Consider the following 19,070-nt stretch of genomic DNA (forward strand, 5'->3'; position numbering starts at 1 on the left):
TCCTGGGATGGCGGGACTGACGTATGAGGAGAGATTGAGTCGGTTAGGATTATATTCGCTGGAGTTCAGATGCATTGGGGTGGGGGATCTCATAGAAACAGGACTTGAAAGGGTAGATGCAGGAAGGATGTTCCCGATGGTGGGGTGTCCAGAACCAGGGGTCATAGTCTAAGGATACGGGGTAAACCTTTCAGGACTGAGATGAGGAGAAATTTCTTCACCCAGAGAGTGGTGAGCCTGTGGAATTCACTACCACAGAAAGCAGTTGAGGCCAAAACATTGTATGTTTTCAAGAAGGAGTTATATATAGCTCTTGGGTCTAAAGGGATCAAAGGGTATGGGGCTAAAGCGGGAACAGGCTACTGAGTTGGATGATCAGCCATCATAATGAATGGTGAAGCAGGCTCTAAGGGCCAAATGGCCTACTCCTGCTCCTATTTTCTATGTTTCTATGACCGAAAGTTTGGGCCAAAGAGGTAGGTTTTTAAGTAATGTCTTAAAAAGGAGGAAAGAAAGGCAGAGAATTTAGGAAGAAATTCCAGAGCTTAGGGCCTCGACAGATGAAGACACAGCCGGCAATGGTGCAGCAGTTAAAATCGGGGCAGAAGAGGAGGAACACAGTCTCAGAGGGTTATAAGGCTGGATGAGGTTAGAGATATGAAAGGGCGAGGCCATGGAGAGATTTAAAAACAAGAATGAGAATTTTTAAATTGATGCATTGCTTAACTGAGAGCCCCTGTAGGTCAGTGAGCCCAGGGCAGATGAGTGAACGGGACTTAGTCCAAGTTAGGATATGGGCAGTAGAGGTTTGGACGAGTCCAAGTTTACGGAAGGTGGAACTTGGGAGGTTGGCCAGGAATGTGTTGAAGTAGGCAAGTCTAGAGGTAATAAAAGCATGGAAGAGGATTTTAGCAGATGAGCTGAGGTAGCGGCAGAGTCAGGCAATGTTAGAGAAGTGGAAATAGATGGTCTTATTGATGGTCAGAGGGTCATCTCTGGGTCAAATATGACACCAAGGTCACGAACAGTCTGCTTCAGCCTCAGACAGTTGCCAGGTGTGAGGAATGGAGTCCATAGCTAAGGAACAGAGTTTGCAGAGAGGACTAAAGACAATGGCTTCGGTCTTCCCAGTATTTAAAGAGTGTCAGCCCGAGGTCAGTGTTGCCTCAGATTTAGGAGATTATGAGTTCAAGCACAAGACTTGAGCACGTAATCTAGACGGACACTCCAGTGTCATCCTGAGGGAGTGCTGCACTGTTGGAGGTGCCACATTTATGCCCATCCTGATATTGATACAATTGTGTAGCTTGCTGGGCCACTTCAGAGAGTAGTTAAAAATCACCCATGTTGATGTGGAATTGGAGTCACTTGTCATCTCGACTGGGTAAGCACAGCAGGTTTTCCCCCCCATAAAGGGCATAAAGTGAACCGGTGGGGTTTTATTGCCTTCCTTATGCTTAGTAGTGCTGTCATACCTATGCCTTTGAAATAGTCCAGGCCTTGAACGTTCCCTGCTCCAACTGCAACAAATGAGTCAAAGACATTGTACAGCACCTAAAAAAGGAGGGAAAAAAACCCACAGTTGAGACCAACTGAGGTTGCAGTCGGGGCACTTTATGGAACTTTCCTGTTCTGATATGACAAGCTCTTCGATTCAGACATCGTACTTATAACATGTTTTCATGACATCTTACATATTCAAATAAGAAGTTCTTGCCTGCACATAGGTACCATGCATGCATCTAATGCAAAATATACATCCTTCCTGGGCCATCTTTTAAGGCATAATTGGCAACAGCTACATGTTGAAACAATAGAAAATCTTTTCTTTTGGTCCACCCAACTAAAAGAAAAATCAGCAGGGTCAAATAAAGTTACAAGAGGAACACAAGTAGGTCATTCAGCCCTTCAAGACTATTCTACCATTCAATTAGATCATGGGTGATTGTCAGCTTAACTCCATTTACCCACTTTGGTTCCCTAACCCTTACTATCCTTGCCCAACAACAACCTATCAATCTCAGTTTTGAAATTTCCAATTGAGCTAGCCTCAACAGCTTTCTGGAGGAGAGGAAAAGAGGTTGGATGGGGGGACGTGGAATGGCATTAAATCCTCAGGACATCTGGGAAACTCTTAATTCCGCATTTCCTGTCTGGAAATCTCCACCCCCACTCTTCACAGCCCCAAGTAAATATTGAGCCCATAACTGACATAAGAATAACACCATAGTCCTCCCAACCCCAGTCCTTCAGTGGTTACCCTGCATGCTCCAGTATCTGCCCTATTAACAAGCAAATACACGCAATGAACAACTTCACCTAACCAGCTTGGCTCAGTTGATGGAACTTTCACTCCCAGTGAGACGATCATCAGCACAAGCCCCAACCCAGCATTGGAGCACCTTATCTGGACACCTCAGTACACTACTATGGGAGTGCTGCGTTGTCAGAGGTACCATCTTTTAAATGAAGTGTTAAAACAGAGGTCCCTTCTTCCTGTTCCAATGGCTCAGGCGGACATAATGAACGAGCAACAGAAAGGTTTCGCCCTCTATCCTGGTTAAAGGTCTCAACCAATGTCATCTTTTCTACACTACAACAGTGACACTTCAGAAGTACTTCATTGGATTCAAAGGACTTTGGGACACCCTGCAGTCGTGAAAGGCACTATCAAGACGCGAGTCTTTTTTTTCCCCTCCTTTTTTGGGACCTCTGTGTACTAATTGGTTGCCACATTTGCCTACAAAACAGGGCTGTGCTCCCAAAGTAAGTGTGTTTTGATGTACTTTAGCACATCTGGATAATGCAAGTGTCGTTCCCAATTCTTAATTTTCAAGGATAGGCAGATGTATCCAGATTTACGTAAAATATGACAAAATGTACAGAGCAATTGTCATAGTGTAGAGGAAGGAGGCCATTTGGCCCATCAAGTCCATTCTGGCTCTCTGTAGAGCAATCCAGTCAATCCCATTTCCCTGCTTTATTCCTGTAGCCCTGCAATATTATTCCCTTCACACGCCCAACCAATTTGCTTTTGAAATTATTCATCATCTCCATTTCCACCACCCTTGTAGGCAGCAAGTTTCAGGCCATTACAAGTTGCTGCATAAAAAAGTTCTGTGTCACATATCCCCTGCAGCTCTTCCCCAAAACCTTAAGTCTGTGTTCTCTAGTCCTTGTACAATCAGTTAATTGGAACAACTTTTCTTTGTCTATCTTATTTAACCCTCTCAATCTTGTACACCTTTATCAAATCCCCCCTCAGTCTTTGTTTCAAGAACCCCAGCTTAAGAACCCCAGCTTCTCTTATCTGGTAGCTAAAATTCCCCATCCCCATTTCCCATATGCTTTGCTAACTACTCTCTCAATATGACCTGCTACCTTCAAAGATCTATGCACATGAACCCCCAGGTCCCTCTGTCCCTGCAAACTCTTTAGAAATGTGCCATTAAATATAGAACATACATAGAACATAGAACAGTACAGCACAGCACAGGCCCTTCGGCCCACGATGTGGTGCCGAACCTTTAACCTACTCTAAGATCAAACTAACTACCTACCCTTCATTCTACTATCATCCATGTACCTATTCAAGAGTCGCTTAAATGTCCCTAATGTACCTGCTTCTACTACCACCGCTGGCAGCGCATTCCACGCACCCACCACTCTGTGTAAAGAACCTACCTCTGACATCTCCCCGAAACCTTCCTCCAATCACCTTAAAAATTATGCCCCCTGGTGATAGCCCTTTCCACCCTAGGAAAAAGTCTCTGGCTATCCACTCTAACTATGCCTCTCATCATCTTGTACTCCTCTATCAAGTCACCTCTCATCCTTCTTCGCTCCAATGAGAAAAGCCCTAGCTCCCTCAATCTTTCTTCGTAAGACATGCCCTCCAGTCCAGGCAGCATCCTGGTAAATCTCCTCTGCACCCTCTCTAAAGCTTCCACATCCTTTTATAATGAGGCGACCAGAACTGAACACAATATTCCAAGTGTGGTCGAACCAGGGCTTTATAGAGCTGCAGCATAACCTTGCAGCTCTTAAACTCAATCCCCCTGTTAATGAAAGCCAACACACCATACGCTTTCTTAACAACCCTATCAACTTGGGTGGCAACTTTGAGCGATCTATGGACATGGACCCCAAGATCCCTCTGTTCCTCCACACTACCAAGAATCCTGTCTTTAAGCCTGTATTCTGCATTCAAATTCGACCTTCCAAAATTAATCACTTCACACTTTTCCAGGTTGAACTCCATCTGCCACTTCTCAGCCCAGCTCTGCATCCTGTAAAAGTCCCGTTGCAACATACAACAGCCTTCCACACTATCCACAACTCCAGCAACCTTCGTGTCATCGGCAAACTTGCTAACCCAGCCTTCCACTTCCTCATCCAAGTCATTTATAAAAATTACAAAGAGCAGAGGTCCCAGAACAGATCCCTGCGGAACACCACTGGTCACTGAGCTCCATGCTGAATACTTTCCATCTACCACCACCCTCTGTCTTCAATGGGCCAGCCAATTTTGTATCCAGACAGCCAACTTCCCCTGTATCCGATGCCTCCTCACTTTCTGAATGAGCCTACCATGGGGAACCTTATCAAACACCTTGCTAAAATCCATATACACCACATCCACTGCTCTTCCTTCAATCAACGTGTTTTGTCACATCTTCAAAGAATTCAATAAGGCTTGTGAGGCATGACCTGCCCCTCACAAAGCCATGCTGACTGTCTCTAATCAAACCATGCTTTTCCAAATAATCATAAATCCTGTCTCTCAGAATCCTCCCCAATAATTTGCCCATTACCGACGTAATACTGACTGGTCTATAATTCCCAGGGTTATCCCTATTCCCTTCCTTGAACAAGGGAACAACATTTGCCACCCTCCAATCATCCGGTACTACTCCAGTGGACAGTGAGGACGCAAAGATCATCACCAAAGGCGCAGAAATCTCTTCCCTCGCTTCCTGTAATATCCTTGGGTATATCCCGTCTGGCCCCGGGGACTTATCTGTCCTCATATCTTTCAAAATTTCCAGCACATCCTCCCTCTTAACCTCAGCCTGTTCGAGCATGTCAGCCTGTTCCACGCTGTCCTCACAAACGACAAGGTCCCTCTCACTAGTGAATACTGAAGCAAAGTATTCATTTAGAACCTCCCCTATCTCCTCCGACTCCAGGCACAAGTTCCCTCCACTATCCCTGATCGGCCCTACCCTCACTCTGGCCATCCTCTTGTTCCTCACATAAGTGTAGAACGCCTTGGGATTTTCCTTAATCCTACCCAAGACTTTTTCATGTCCCCTTCTAGCTCTCCTAAGTCCATTCTTCAGTTCCTTCCTGGCTACCTTGTAACCCTCTAGAGCCCCGTCTTATCCTTGCTTCCTCAACCTTAAGTAAGCTTCCTTCTTCCTCTTGACTAGCTGTTCCACATCTCTTGTCATCCAAGGCTCCTTCACCCTGCCATCCCTTCCTTGCCTCATCGGGACAAACCTATCCAGCAGTCGTAACAAGTGCTCCCTAAACAACCTCCACATTTCTGTCGTGCATTTCCCTGAGAGCATCTGTTCCCAGTTTATGCTCCCCAGTTCCTGCCTAATAGCATTGTAATTCCCCCTCCTCCAATTAAATATTTTCCCATCCCGTCTGCTCCTGTCCCTCTCCATGATTATAGTAAAGGTCAGGGAGTTGTGATCACTATCACCGAAATGCTCTCCCATCGAGAGATCTGCCACCTGGCCTGGTTCGTTGCCAAGCACCAAATCCAATATAGCCTCCCCTCTAGTCGGCCTATCTAAATATATATTGCCTCTTCCTATCCCTTCTGCCAAAATGCATCACCTGACACTTCTCTATTAAATTCCATCTGCTACTTGTTTGCCTAGTCTGCTAACCCATGTCCTGTTGCAGTCAATTGGCATCATCCTCGTTGTCTGCCACACCTCCAAGTTTGGTATCATCAGCAAATTTTGAAATTTTACTCTGTCTTCCAATATCCAAGACAAAAGAAATGGTCCCAGCACTGGCCCTTTGGAAACACCACTGTCTACCATCCTCCTGTCTGAAAACCAACCATTTATCACAACTGTTTTCAGTCCTTAAGCCATTTTTTTTTTTTTAAATCCTGGCTGACACCAGCCGTCCTACCCCAAAAGCCTCAATTTGGGTAGCCAGCAATTATGTGTAATTTGCCACTAGATATTAAGAATAAGGAAAGCTACTGACAGTCAAAAGAATTTGTTGTACTAGTGCTTTCTCTTTGTTATCACTAGGGGCCACCAAGCCTATTCAGTTCAGACAGCTAGACTTAACTTGTACAAACAATAGCCATCTGCACTGAAGTATCAGCCTGTATTATTTGCCCAAGTCTTAGGAATGGGACTTGAACCCATGACCTTCTGACTCAGAGGCAAGAGTGCTGCTAACTGAGCCAAGGCTGACACCATGTGAATATAAACTATATGTTTGCATACTCCATCAGTATTCGACCCTTTACATCAAAGGCACAGTAAATCATGGAACCATCTCCCCACTGCCATGGCAGGTATGATTTATCTTGGTCAACACTAGCTCAGTGGTGGCACTCTTGCATCTGGCTTACAAAGTCATGGGTTGAGAGACTGGAGCACAATCCAGGTTGACATTGCAGTGCAGTACTGAGGAAATGCTGCACTGTCAGAAGTGTTGTCTCTCACCTGAGACTTTAAAACCAAGGTCCCATCTGCCCTGAGATCCACATGAATTATTGAAAGAAGAGCAGGGAAGTTTTCCCAGTGTCCTGGCAAATATTTATTTTTCAACCTACATCACTAAACCAGATTATCTGGTTGTTTTTCATTGCTGTTTAGGAAACCTTTGTGTGTGCAAATTGGTTGCCACATTTCCCTCCAATAGTGACTACACTTCAGAAGTACTTAATTGTTATGCACTTTGCAACATCCTGATGCAGTGAAAGGCACGATAGAAATGTACTGGCAGTGAGTTGGAGGACCCCGAAATCCCATGGTCAGTAACAGAACCTCTCGAGTTATAAAGTGCCCAAAGGCTTCAGGTGCATTATTGCTTCAAAATATGAACACAAACTCTTGGTACCCCTTCCCTTGCTATTCTCTCTGGTAGTTGTACTATTTTAATGTCATTTCCCTTCCCCTGGCATGAGTTATATTTGTGTGTTACAGCAATATCCTGTGATTTTAAAAAGGAACTTTATTCATGTACAGCACTGACATCTATTAGCTTGAGCTCTATTGACCCGACATCAAGTGTATAAATGAAGGATGTTCTACACAGATATCCTTTGTATTGTAAATTATATTCTACACAATTCTTTTGAATCTCTGGTTTAACTATTAAATCCACCAAATACGATCTGTCCTACTTCCATTGATGGGTTATTCAAATCACTTCAGTTTGTATATTTGAACTGAGTACTCTGCTGTGCAAATCTGATGCAAGACTCGATCCCTCATTCATTGGCCAGCACATTTCTATGGCCCATTAGTTACAATGGTTAGAGAAGCAGTTCAAGATTCCGGAGATAAATCATTGGTTTTGCTCCATCTCATATGCCATGTGCTGCTCTGCAGGCTCCCCACAGATAGCGAGCGGGGTTATTTTTAGTTCCCAAAGTCCTGAATTTTGTCAGTAAGGATAAATTAGCCTGCCTGCAACATCCAGAGCACAGTGCTGTGGGCAAAGCACTGAAGTGAGCTCTGCAAAGGGTCTTAGAATTGTCCTGGAGCCGAAAAGTTAAAAAGATTCTGTCTGCAAGCAAACCCAGAAGTAAAATCATAGGGGCATGAATAAAAATTGTCTTTTTCCATCCATTTTCTTTGAACATTTTAATTCATTAGTTCTAAAAAAAAAATTGAAGATGGGAACAATTGGCTCTTTGACTGATTCAAGAGTCATCCAATCAGGTGCTCACTTTTTAATTGGCCATGAGATGGCAGTGTGCCATGAGGATGGTCATGCCAGGCAGCCAATGGCAGGGCAGTTGGAGGCAGGTGGTCATGTGGTGAAACCTCTAGATATATGTCCAGAGTTGGCAACTCCAATGGTTCATTAGTTAAGTTTACAAAAAGATTATCAAGCTTTTCCTCAATAGATTCAGTGAGACTTGTGCACATGAATAATTTGAGACATGGCATGTGGTAAAGGTAGCATGCTTGGGAACAACAGGTAACCTTGGTTTTATGGTTCCCAGGGCTGTCCGCCACGGAGGGCTTTCATCATCTCAGGTCTGGGTCTGTTGTAAACTAGCTAATAGAGATTGATGGCTGTGATTGGTCAACAACTCCATTATTGTTGGAAGCTGTGACAAGGATGGTAGAAGACAAACTGGATGAACCTTAGGATTGTGATATAAAAAAAAGGCCAAGTCATTCAGAAATAATAAAAGAAAATGCTGGAAATAAATATTCAGCAGGTCTGGCACCTCTTTCCCTCTTGCCCCCAAACCTCCTCCCAGAAACACCATGGTTCCCCTTGTCCTCACCTTCCACCCAACCAGCCTCCACATTCAACATATAACGGCCACCATTTCTGCCACCTCCAGCGTGATGCCAAACACCTCTTCCCGTCCACTTTCAGTATTCTGAAGGGACCACTCCCTCCATTACAACCTGGCCCATGCCTTACTCACTACATCCCCTCCTTTCCCCATGCAAGTGCAGGAGATGCAACACCTGCCCATTTACTTCCTCCATTCTCACTGTCCAGGGTCCCAATCATTCTTTCCAGATGAAGCAGCGATTTACTTGTACTACTTTCAATTTTGTATATTGTATTTGCTGTGGTCTCCTGTACATTGGGGTCACTAAATGCAGATTGGGTGACCACTTTGCAGAACGCCTTCATTCAGGATGTAAGCATGACCCTGAACTTCTAGTCGCTTATCATTTTAATTGTCTGCTCCATTTCTGTCCATGGCCTCCTACACTGTTCCAATGAAGCTCAGCATAAGCTCGAGGAACAGCAGCTCATCATTCAAAGAGCCTTCTGGACTCATTGAGTTCAACAATTTCAGATCATGATCTCTGTCCTCATTTTGTTTTGTGTTTTTGGACAGCAGCTATTGGTGATGATGCTGCTTTCCCATTAACACCTCCTCTAGACAAATCTTCTGGTTCTTTACTTAGCACATGACCACCCTTATCCCTTTTGTCATTTAATATCTTCCACCCTATCACAGACCTTCTCCTTTGTCCTTTTCCTCCCTCCCCCACCACCCCACTCACTTTATGCCTCTTTATGTACACTTTATGTACTTGCTTTAAACTGGTTACATTGCTAACTCTTTCCGGGTCTGATGAAATGTCATTGACCAGAAAGGTCAACTTTTTCTCTCCACAGATGCTGCCAGATCTGAGTATTTCCAAGCATTTTGTTTTTATTTCAGATTTCCATCGTCCGCAGTATTTTGCTTTTATCCATGTTATCATGAAATGCGTTATTACCCTGGCACAAAACTGCGCACAATTTAACACAACCCAATATCGATTGCTCTTTGATGTTACAAGGATGGTTATTGGTTGGTGTTCCAAAGTTGTGTTTAATGCAAGGCTATGGATGGTATCAGGGACCTTTACTCAGCACCCAGTAAACAAATGTGAAGCATTCTATTCCACAGCATCGATGTTGTTCAGTTTGATGGGGATAGCACATCCAAAATTATTTTAAAAATACACCTTCCTATGAAATTTATCCTCCAAAAAGGTTAAGAAATTAAATCCTGGGTATGGCAGTGTAATGGTTATGGTACCAGACTAGTAATTCAGAGAATGAAAGAAAAGTCAAATCAGTTCAAACTCAGATTTTTTTTAAATCTGGAAATAAGCAGCCAAGAAGTTGTCAGATTGTCTAAAAAGAAATGCAACTGGTTCATGAACATCTTTTAGGGAAAAAAAAAAACTTGCCATCTTTACCCCTTCTAGCCTATATGTGACTGCAGTCCCACACTAATGTGGTTGGCTCCTACAACAGGGACTACGCTTAAACAGTATTTCATGGGCTGCAAATCACTTTGGAATATCCTGAGGTTGTAAACGTAAATCTATCTTTCTTTCTATGGCCTGGTGTCAAACCACTCAGCTGCATCAAGCTGCTACAAAAAAAATGTCACATGGACCTCAGTAGTTCAAAAACAAGACCCCGTACTTTCTAGGGGATCTAGCCTTGCCAGTGTCGACTGCATCCAGAGAATGAATGAAAAAAAGTTTGCCTTTTGATGTCATCTGGTCCATGGTTTGTACTAATTTTCCAGAAGTAACTTTTAATTTGAGATTGATTTTTTAAAAAAACGAGAAACTGGAAAACAAACCTAGGGTGGCCCATGTTTATTTAGTAAGGTCATATTGGGAAGTGGAAAGACCCTACACAACGGAAACTTTTCTTATTTGGTGATAGAGACAGTGTGTCTACAGCTGCTGCCATCAGGGGTTTAAATGAGTCATATGATCTCCCAGAACAAGAGAAGATTGGAATTGGACATAGTTAACTTAAAGTGCTATCTGGGACTTCCCACATTGCTATGGAAATAGATATTGCCAGGAAAAAGAGGGTTTTTGGGGTCAGTAAGTTGGCTTTTGAAAAGCTGTTGGCTTTGAAAGCAGTTGGACTGAGCAGCAGAGAGGCCATTGGGAACTAGGGTGTTTCTGCTTTGAGGCAGGCCTATGCTCAAGCTGGGAAAGGCAGATTTGTGAGGAATTGAAGTTAACTGGAGGATTTGCCAAGCCGAAGCTAGATGGAGAATCCCCAGGAATCCTCAAACCTCAGAAGACAGCTGAGAAATTAAAGATCTCAAAGCAAACTTCCAAAAACTGTGAAGTACTTTGGATTGGTTCCAGGAGGAGAAGTGAATAAATCACCTAGATCCTGTAACATATAGGGAATTTTTTGGAATGGAACAATCAGTTAAACAGGAGCATTCTGTAAGATATTTACGTTTAAAATATAAAATGTCTCAGGTTGTTGTGTTAAGTTGTTGGTGTTTTGCATGGTTTAATTCTTGTACAGTAAAGTTTTTGTTTAAAACATCTTAATAACTTAAAATCTTAACTGGGATTTCAACCTCTTTTTTTAGTGTTGACAGTCCCGAATGGGATCATAACAATGCAACCAAAAATATTTTGTAACGGTGCCAGTGCAGATCTGAACTTTTCCCTTCATTACCAGATTTAAAAGGAACAAACGCCAAGGCGTTAAAATACTGCTCAACTTACCACTGTGACTGCATCATTGAGCAGAGATTCTCCAAAAACAATGATGAACAATACTTCATTCACATGGACCTCTTCAAACACTGCTAACACAGCCACTGGGTCAACTGCAGCAATCAGACTTCCAAACAGGAGGAATTCCAACAGCCCAGCATCGAGTTTCCCTGCGGAGCAAGTTGAAACCACAAGGAATGTTATCCTAGTTCTGACTGAAAGCCAACAACAATGAAATTATATAGCACCTTTAATGCATAAAACATTCCAAGGCATTTCACAGGAGAGTTATCGATTAACAATTGACACCAAGCTACGTAAGTAGGCATTAGGACAAGGTGACCAAAAGCTTGGTCAAAAAGGTAGGCAAGTACTCCATATCCATTTTAAACCGCTCTCCCCCCACCCACCTCCAAACCCTCCCACTCCCATCCCGCAACCTCCGTTTGTGCTGCGGGTGAGGAGTGCAGGGGGAAGTTACAATGATAACCAGTCACTTTCACTAGTGAAAACTGCACTACGTCATTTTCACCGACAGTGAGCGAGCATCATTTCAGTATGGCTCAGGTCTGAGCATTAAATTCAAATTTTCATGTCAGGTATAGTGCAGGAGGAAAATGATTATTCAAATCCAAGAAAGGAATTTGTGTATTAATAAAGCACCTTTCACAACATCAGGACTTCCCAAAGTGCCTACCAGCCAATGAAGTACATTTGCAAATTAGTTACTGCTGTAAAACGTCAGTTAAACAGGAGTGTTTTGTAAGATATTTAAGTTTGCACAGCAAGATCCCACAAAAAGCAATGAGATAATGGCCAGGTATGTTTTACTGATATCAGGTGAGGGATAAAGGCTGCAAGAGCACCAGGGATAACTCTCCTGCTCTGCTGGAAATAGTGCCACAGAATCTTTTCCGTTCACCTGGAACGGATAACAGGGCCACCGTTTAACATAAAAGCAAAATGCTGCAGATGCTGGAAATCTGAAATAAAACAAGACATGCTGGAAATACTCTGCAGGTCTGGCAGCATCTGTGGAGAGAGAAGCAGAATTGACGTGTCAGGTCAGTGACCCTTCATCAGAACACTGAGGGAGTGCTATTCTGTCAGAGGTGTCATGTTTCAGCTGAGACATTAAACTGAGGCCCCACCTGCTCTCTCGGGTGGGTGGGGGAAGGCATAAAAGATGGCACTATTTGTGAAAACAAAAGAGCAGGGGAGTTCTCTGTACCCTGGCCAATATTTATCCTTCAACCAACATTACTAGTACATATTATTTGGTCATCATCACTTTGCTGTTTGTGGGACTTTGCAGTATGCAGATTGGCTGTTGCGTTTCCTACATTACAACAGCAACAGCACTTCAAAAAGTACTCAATTGGCTGTAACATGCTTTAGCACATCCTGAGGTTGTGTAAGGCACTATATAAATGCAAGTTATTTATTTTAAGTCACTTGTACAACCTATGAAAAGAACCATCAACACTGCTACAGTTTAGTTATTTGTAACATACTAGCATAGAATTTCCAAAAATGTATTTTGCTTCCCAAATTGAAGTAAAGGATCAGACTTGGAAGGCGAAAATATTTTGAAGTATCATCTCAGTCTGGAAAATGTCGATAGACCTTGCATCTTTTTGAAGGATAGAGTTGCAGGTTTCCGCAATCCTGTGTGTGAAAAACGTGCTTCTGCTGTGTTTGCATCAATGATTTCGCCAGAGGGTTCTGGAAATCAGCAATACTGGTGCAACAAGGCAAAATATACAGGTCAAGTGCTGATTCTCAAGAGCAGTATTCCATTTCTACACATTTCCCTACAGCCAATGAAAAATCAACCATGGCAGAGCCCTATTGGTATTAAGTGCATAGGGAAAGATACCAAGGTCGAACATTTAGACTGCCCCTTGGACTCCAGATAGCAACAACCACTACTTATATTATACCCTGGTCTGACTTCAACTGTATAAGATAAAGCTAATCCTCTTACCCATAATACCAGTCTTAAAGACACCATAGAGGGAGAGACCAGTGGTTGCAGCATTCCAAACTGTTCCAATGACAGCGTACATTAGAATAGTTCCGAGATTCCCGAAGAAGTGCCGGTTGGGCATGAAGTATCCGGCGTCCAGTACGATAGGTGGCAGGAGGTAGAAGAAGAAGACATTCGGTGTTAAGGTGAAGGAGGCAGTGTGATCAGCAGCCCAGACAATTCCTCCCAGGATAAGGCCCAGCACAATTAGCAGAGCACTTTCTGGTACCACAGAGGTGACTTTTTCAGACAGATGGAAAACTGGAAAAAAAATGAATAAATCAATAACTGGGATTACATGAATTTTCTTGGTGCATCATCAGATTAAGAATTAGTATATGATTAAATCAAATGGATCAGCCCACTTATCCATCAATAAAAGGGCTGGAATTTTCCACTTCTGCACTCATCAGTCCCTCCTTCCTCCATTTATTTTGATAAACAGCAAGTTCCCAAGATTGCAAAATAAATGTAAAAAAAACCAGCCAAGATGTATTCTAATACCACAAAGTATGTTCATTATCAATCATATGAATTATAAAAACTATGATATTAAAAGAAAGGTAAATTTGTAAAATTGGCACTTGCAGGAGCTCCAAGCCCAGTTACATTTTTTAAGCAGGGCATTGTAAAGACTATATTACATTATCACTTAGAACACATGGTTAGAAAAATGACCTGAACCATAGGATTGTGGCCATATAATACAATGCAATGTCCTTATATCTGTGATGATACAAGTAGATATACAATTGTGGAACAAATACATTTCAAAACTATACATATGTTATTTACATTTTTGGTTGAAAGCATTAATATCGTTCCTACTCTACACTGATGCTAAAATTACACACTTGTAGGGAATATAACAGTCCAATTGGTTTCAGTCCCATAATTCAATCCCAGAGCAAGAAAGACAATTCAATGCATTCCATTACCATTGCAGGTATTCAAGTATATTCGAAAACTCACCCACCTCCTTGAAGCTGTGAAAAATTCAGAGCACAAGACGCACGCCTGCAGTAAGTTCTTAGCTTTATAGTTTGTGAACCCCAAGGCATTTGTTTAATTAAACCAAAGGTCTATCTAGTGCGACCAGTATAATTGTACTTTTAGAACACGCGTCTTTCTACTCTTTGCTCTGTACAAACTGTTCTAAAGGATGGACTAAGACATCCCAAGTCTCACATGACTCAGTTTCCAATGGGCCATTGTATTCTTGTGCTCATCTAGGAACAAGCACCAAGCTGCTGGAAAGTTCCTCTCATCTGTCATTGAATGAGCAACTCAAAAGGAAGGAAAAATATTTCTGGGATTGGATGCCCCCGGTGGGAATCTTTATTACTGCACACTGGGACTTTTCTATTCCAATCCCAGGAGTACTCAAATTCTATTTTGACTGGTTTTATGTGGAAACCAGTGCCAAACTTCCATGAAGAGCAGTACAGTGCAACTTATTTCTGCCAGAGGCCAGGCTAGCAATCAATTTTCTAGCTTCATCTTAAAGCTGCAATTCTGCAGGTAGGATTACTCTTTTCACTGGAAACAGCCAATTGACTACACAACACAGCAAGAGGAAAATAGTTGTTGGTGAACAAGAATATACAGCAGAGACTATGGGCAGTATAGCAACTCAAAGGGAAGCAACTCTAACTCCTGAGCTACTGTCCAACTAATGAATATTTTATCCAAAAATAGCCAAGTATTATTTTCTTATCTTCTTGGAGTACAGAAGACAAGTGAAGATTGATTAATTCAGATTGTGAGTATTTTGTAAAAGTTTCAAAAGAAAGATTTGCATTTATATAGCACCTCATGACCTTTGGGATGTCCCAAGCACTTTACAGTCTGTAAGGTCAATCTGTAGTGCAGTCAGTGCTGTAATGTGGAAACAATCACCAAACTGTTCTGCATTTGCAACTATATCCCAACAGGAATAAGCTCCCACATTAACAGACTAATTATTCTGGACTATGATCTCAAACATTCACAATTTACAACTATTAAAGCAAACAAAACAGAAAACTACATGGACTTCCGTATTATGATCCAAGAGTTTAACATGACTCTGCAGCTAATGGAACTTGGTCTACACTCATCTGCCCTATAATGCAGCAACAACGACACTTCATCAACATTTCCTTGACTTGTAATGCCGTTTGGGGTATCCTGAACTTGTGAAAGACACTACATAAATGCAAGTTGGGCTGAAGACATTTAGTGCCCAGAGCACTTGTGCTAACCTCTGACCCCAGATGTCTTCAGATGGGAGATGGGATATTGAGGATATTAGCTTTGACCCTTATGGCTACGGTATTCTTTTGTATATTTTATGTACAAGCAAAGTTTTCCATATGCTACACAAGTTGGGTTTCTGAAAGACCCTTTCAAACTCAATAATATTCACCAGCTTTATTTTGTCAGCTGTTAAGCCCCATGGATGTTGCCTAACATTTTAGCATGGGATATTGTCCAAACTGTTGGTTCCTCCCTCACTTCCCCAGAGAAATCCATCTGTGTAGATATGAAATTAGGATTTAGGATGATACAACTTTGGACTCTGCATCATGAGAAGGGGCTTGTTAAATATTACAAAATGAAAAGTTATTCATAGTGTTATGACCAGGTGAGAAAGGCGTCGAGGGTTCCCTTTCAAACTTCACCTGGTCTTACTGTAACAGGGTTTAATTTTAAACACACCATGTTTTTAGCTTCCCTTTGGCGAATCCTTGTTCACCGCTTTCCAATTATAAAGGCAAAGAAATCAGCACAAACAGGCTTTCTTAGGTTTAAAGAAAAGAAATTGAAATTTATTAAACTTAAACTCAAATTCAGTTAACGCCTACGGATACACGATGCTCCCACGATATCATGCATACGCAATACACACGAGACAGAAAAGAGAAGAAAAATAAAGTGGAAAAGTTTGAGGCAACATCTGAGGAGTTTTTGTTATGGTTCTTTTAGCTCACTATGGAGTCCTTGATTGAGGTAGATCTTGCTTTTCATTGGGGCCCAGTATTCTTCTTAAACCTTGTTCACTGTAGGAGACTTTTCTCTCTTGGGGTTCATGTGACTACAGTGGATTCAGAGGCTTGTGAGAAAGAGAGGGGACCAGACAGGCGAGATCTTCTCAGTCCAGGAGTAAACAGTCTTTCTGCCCAGTTTGTACAAAATCAAAGATTGAACATTAAATTCAATAATTTCAAAGCTTGACACCGCCCCCCCCCCCCACCCCCGCTTTTTATGTTTAGTTATTTTTTTCTTTATTTGGTTATTTTTAGTTTTTTTTTTAAAGTTTAGTTAGTTTGTTTCTACTGTGCCTACCCACTGTTTTTTTTTTTTAATTTTTAATGTTTGTGCTTGGACAGCTTTGTGCTTTACAGTCAATTCACACCATCTCTTTACTAATGCTTTGTCTTTCAGCACATCATTAACATATCGATTGCCTGTGTTCCATGACCTTCTGGTCAGTTATTCCGTGACCTTGTCCGATCAACATCTCTTTTGTTATCTCTTGCCCCACAGCCCCCACCCACTTAACTTGCTTAAAAGCTTTTACATTTCTACTATTTGTCAGTTCTGAAGACCCGAAACGTTATCTCTGCTTCTCTCTCCACAGATGCTGCCAGACCTGCTGAGTATTTGCAGCATTTCTTGTTTTTATTTTAAAAAACTCAGGTTGCTCAGGTTAGTCACGTGACTAGCTGGTTTGACCATGTCCATTTGTGTATTCAGCTATCTTAGTCAATCTGGATTGCAAACCCCCCTACTTTCAATGGTAGGTGATCAAAAGTCCATTGTGCATTGAACTTCAGGGGATGGCGGCTTTGTCCTTCCAAACACTGTCTGTTAATATGCAAATGTCTTTTCCAGCCATGGCTGATCTGTTTAACAAGTCCTTTCTTCACTCCAGTAACAGTTTAAAATCAATGTTCATGACAAAATTAACGTGCCTCGTTTTTGGCAGGTGGAGGCCAAGCAGGACAATAGTTTGCTCACAAAATTTTATGGAACACAAAAAAGGACAATGAAATATTTATTTTTTTATGCTCTGCAATGCATTTTTGGCAACAATATAATCCCAAATTAGATGCAGTTGATATTTTTATATTATTGCATACAAGTTATAACAAAATAATCTATCCGATTCCAAGGTCTCTGCTGATGGTTCTTCATTGGATGGAAAAATACAGCCATGCTTCCCTCTGCTGCACTGTCACAACTCATTTAGAATTTCAGATCTTTATTATAGGTTGTATGGTGCCCTTGCTGCCTGTTTGAAGTCAATTCAAGACCAGTGCTTGCCAATTTAACACCCGCACACAAAAAAATAATCACTCTGATTGATAAAGCAGCTCAATTATTGATTGACCAATGACCTTCCTGCATTCATAAGGTCAGAAGTGGGGATGTTCGTTGATGATTGCACAATGTCCAGCACCATTCGTGACTCCTCAGATACTGAAACAGTCCATGTAGAAATGCAGCAAAACCTAGACAATATTCAGGCTTGGGCTAGTAACATTCATGCCACACAAGTGCCAGGCAATGACCATCTCCAACAAGAGAGTGTCTAACCATCTCCCCTCAACATTCAATGGCATTACGATCGCTGAATTCCCCACTATCCACATCCTGGGGGTTATCATTGACCAGAAACAGAACTGGAGTAGCCATGGCTACGAGGGGAGGTTAGAGGCTGAGAATTCTGCAGCAAGTAACTCATCTCCTGACTCCCTAGTGCCTGTCCACCATCTACAAGGCACAAGTCAGGAGTGTGATGGAATACTCTCCACTTGCCTGGAAGGGTACAGCTCCAACACGCAAGAAGCTCTACATCATCCAGGACAAAGCAGCCCACTTGATTGTTTGAGGATTGGGTGCCATTCATTCCCTCCACCACCAACGCACAGTGGCAGCAGTGTGTACCATCTACAAGATGCACTGCAGCAACAGACCAAGGCTTGTTAGACAGCACCTTCCAAACCCAGAACCTCTACCACCTAAAAGGACAATGGCAGCATGTGCATGAGATCACCACCTGCAAGTTCCCCTCCAAGCCACACATCACCCTGATTTGGAACTATATTGCTGTTCCTTCACTGTCGCTGGGTCACAATCCTGGAACCCCTTTAACATCACTGTGAGCGTACCTACCCCACATGGACTGCAGTGGGTCCAGAAGGCGACTCACCACCACCTTCTCAAAGACAATTAGGGATGGGTAATAAATACTTGGCATCAGGTGGCAGGACCGTATCGCCAACACAGAAGTCCTCGAGGCAGCCAACACCGCCAGCTTATAGACACTACGGAGTCAGCGGCGCTTGAGATGGCTTGGCCATGTGAGACGCATGGAAGATGGCAGGATCCCCAAAGACACATTGTACAGCGAGCTCGCCACTGGTATCAGACCCACTGGCCGTCCATGTCTCCGCTTTAAAGACATCTGCAAACACGACATGAAATCCTGTGACATTGATAACAAGTCGTGGGAGTTAGTTGCCAGCGTTCGCCAGAGCTGGCGGGCAGCCATAAAGACGGGGCTAAAGTGTGGCGAGTCGAAGAGACTTAGTAGTTGGCAGGAAAAAAGACAGAGGTGCAAGGGGAGAGCCAACTGTGTAACAGCCCCGACAAACAAATTTCTCTGCAGCACCTGTGGAAGAGCCTGTCACTCTAGAATTGGCTTTTATAGCCACTCCAGGCGCTGCTTCACAACCCACTGACCACCTCCAGGCGCTTATCCATTGTCTCTCGAGATAAGGAGGCCAAAGAAGAAGAGAAGAATAAATGCTGGCCTAGCCAACGATGCCCAC

The 19,070-nt window shown here is 42.7% G+C and overlaps 1 protein-coding gene across 2 annotated transcripts in view; it reads right to left on the reverse strand.

Annotated features, from left to right (window-relative positions):
* The window catches only part of LOC137382908 (sodium/hydrogen exchanger 3), a 147,549-nt gene that overhangs the window by 32,346 nt on the left and 96,133 nt on the right, over positions 1-19,070 (reverse strand). For both annotated transcript variants that reach the window (XM_068055494.1, XM_068055488.1), the window contains exons 2-4: positions 13,210-13,512; positions 11,232-11,392; positions 1,476-1,554 (exon numbers count right to left, since the gene is read on the reverse strand). In XM_068055494.1, the coding sequence (XP_067911595.1) occupies positions 1,476-1,554; positions 11,232-11,392; positions 13,210-13,512 (543 nt within the window). The remainder of the gene's footprint in view (positions 1-1,475; positions 1,555-11,231; positions 11,393-13,209; positions 13,513-19,070) is intronic.

The sequence above is a fragment of the Heterodontus francisci genome, chromosome 2 (genome assembly GCF_036365525.1).
Source record: "Heterodontus francisci isolate sHetFra1 chromosome 2, sHetFra1.hap1, whole genome shotgun sequence".
NCBI classification, from domain to species: Eukaryota; Metazoa; Chordata; class Chondrichthyes; order Heterodontiformes; family Heterodontidae; genus Heterodontus; species Heterodontus francisci.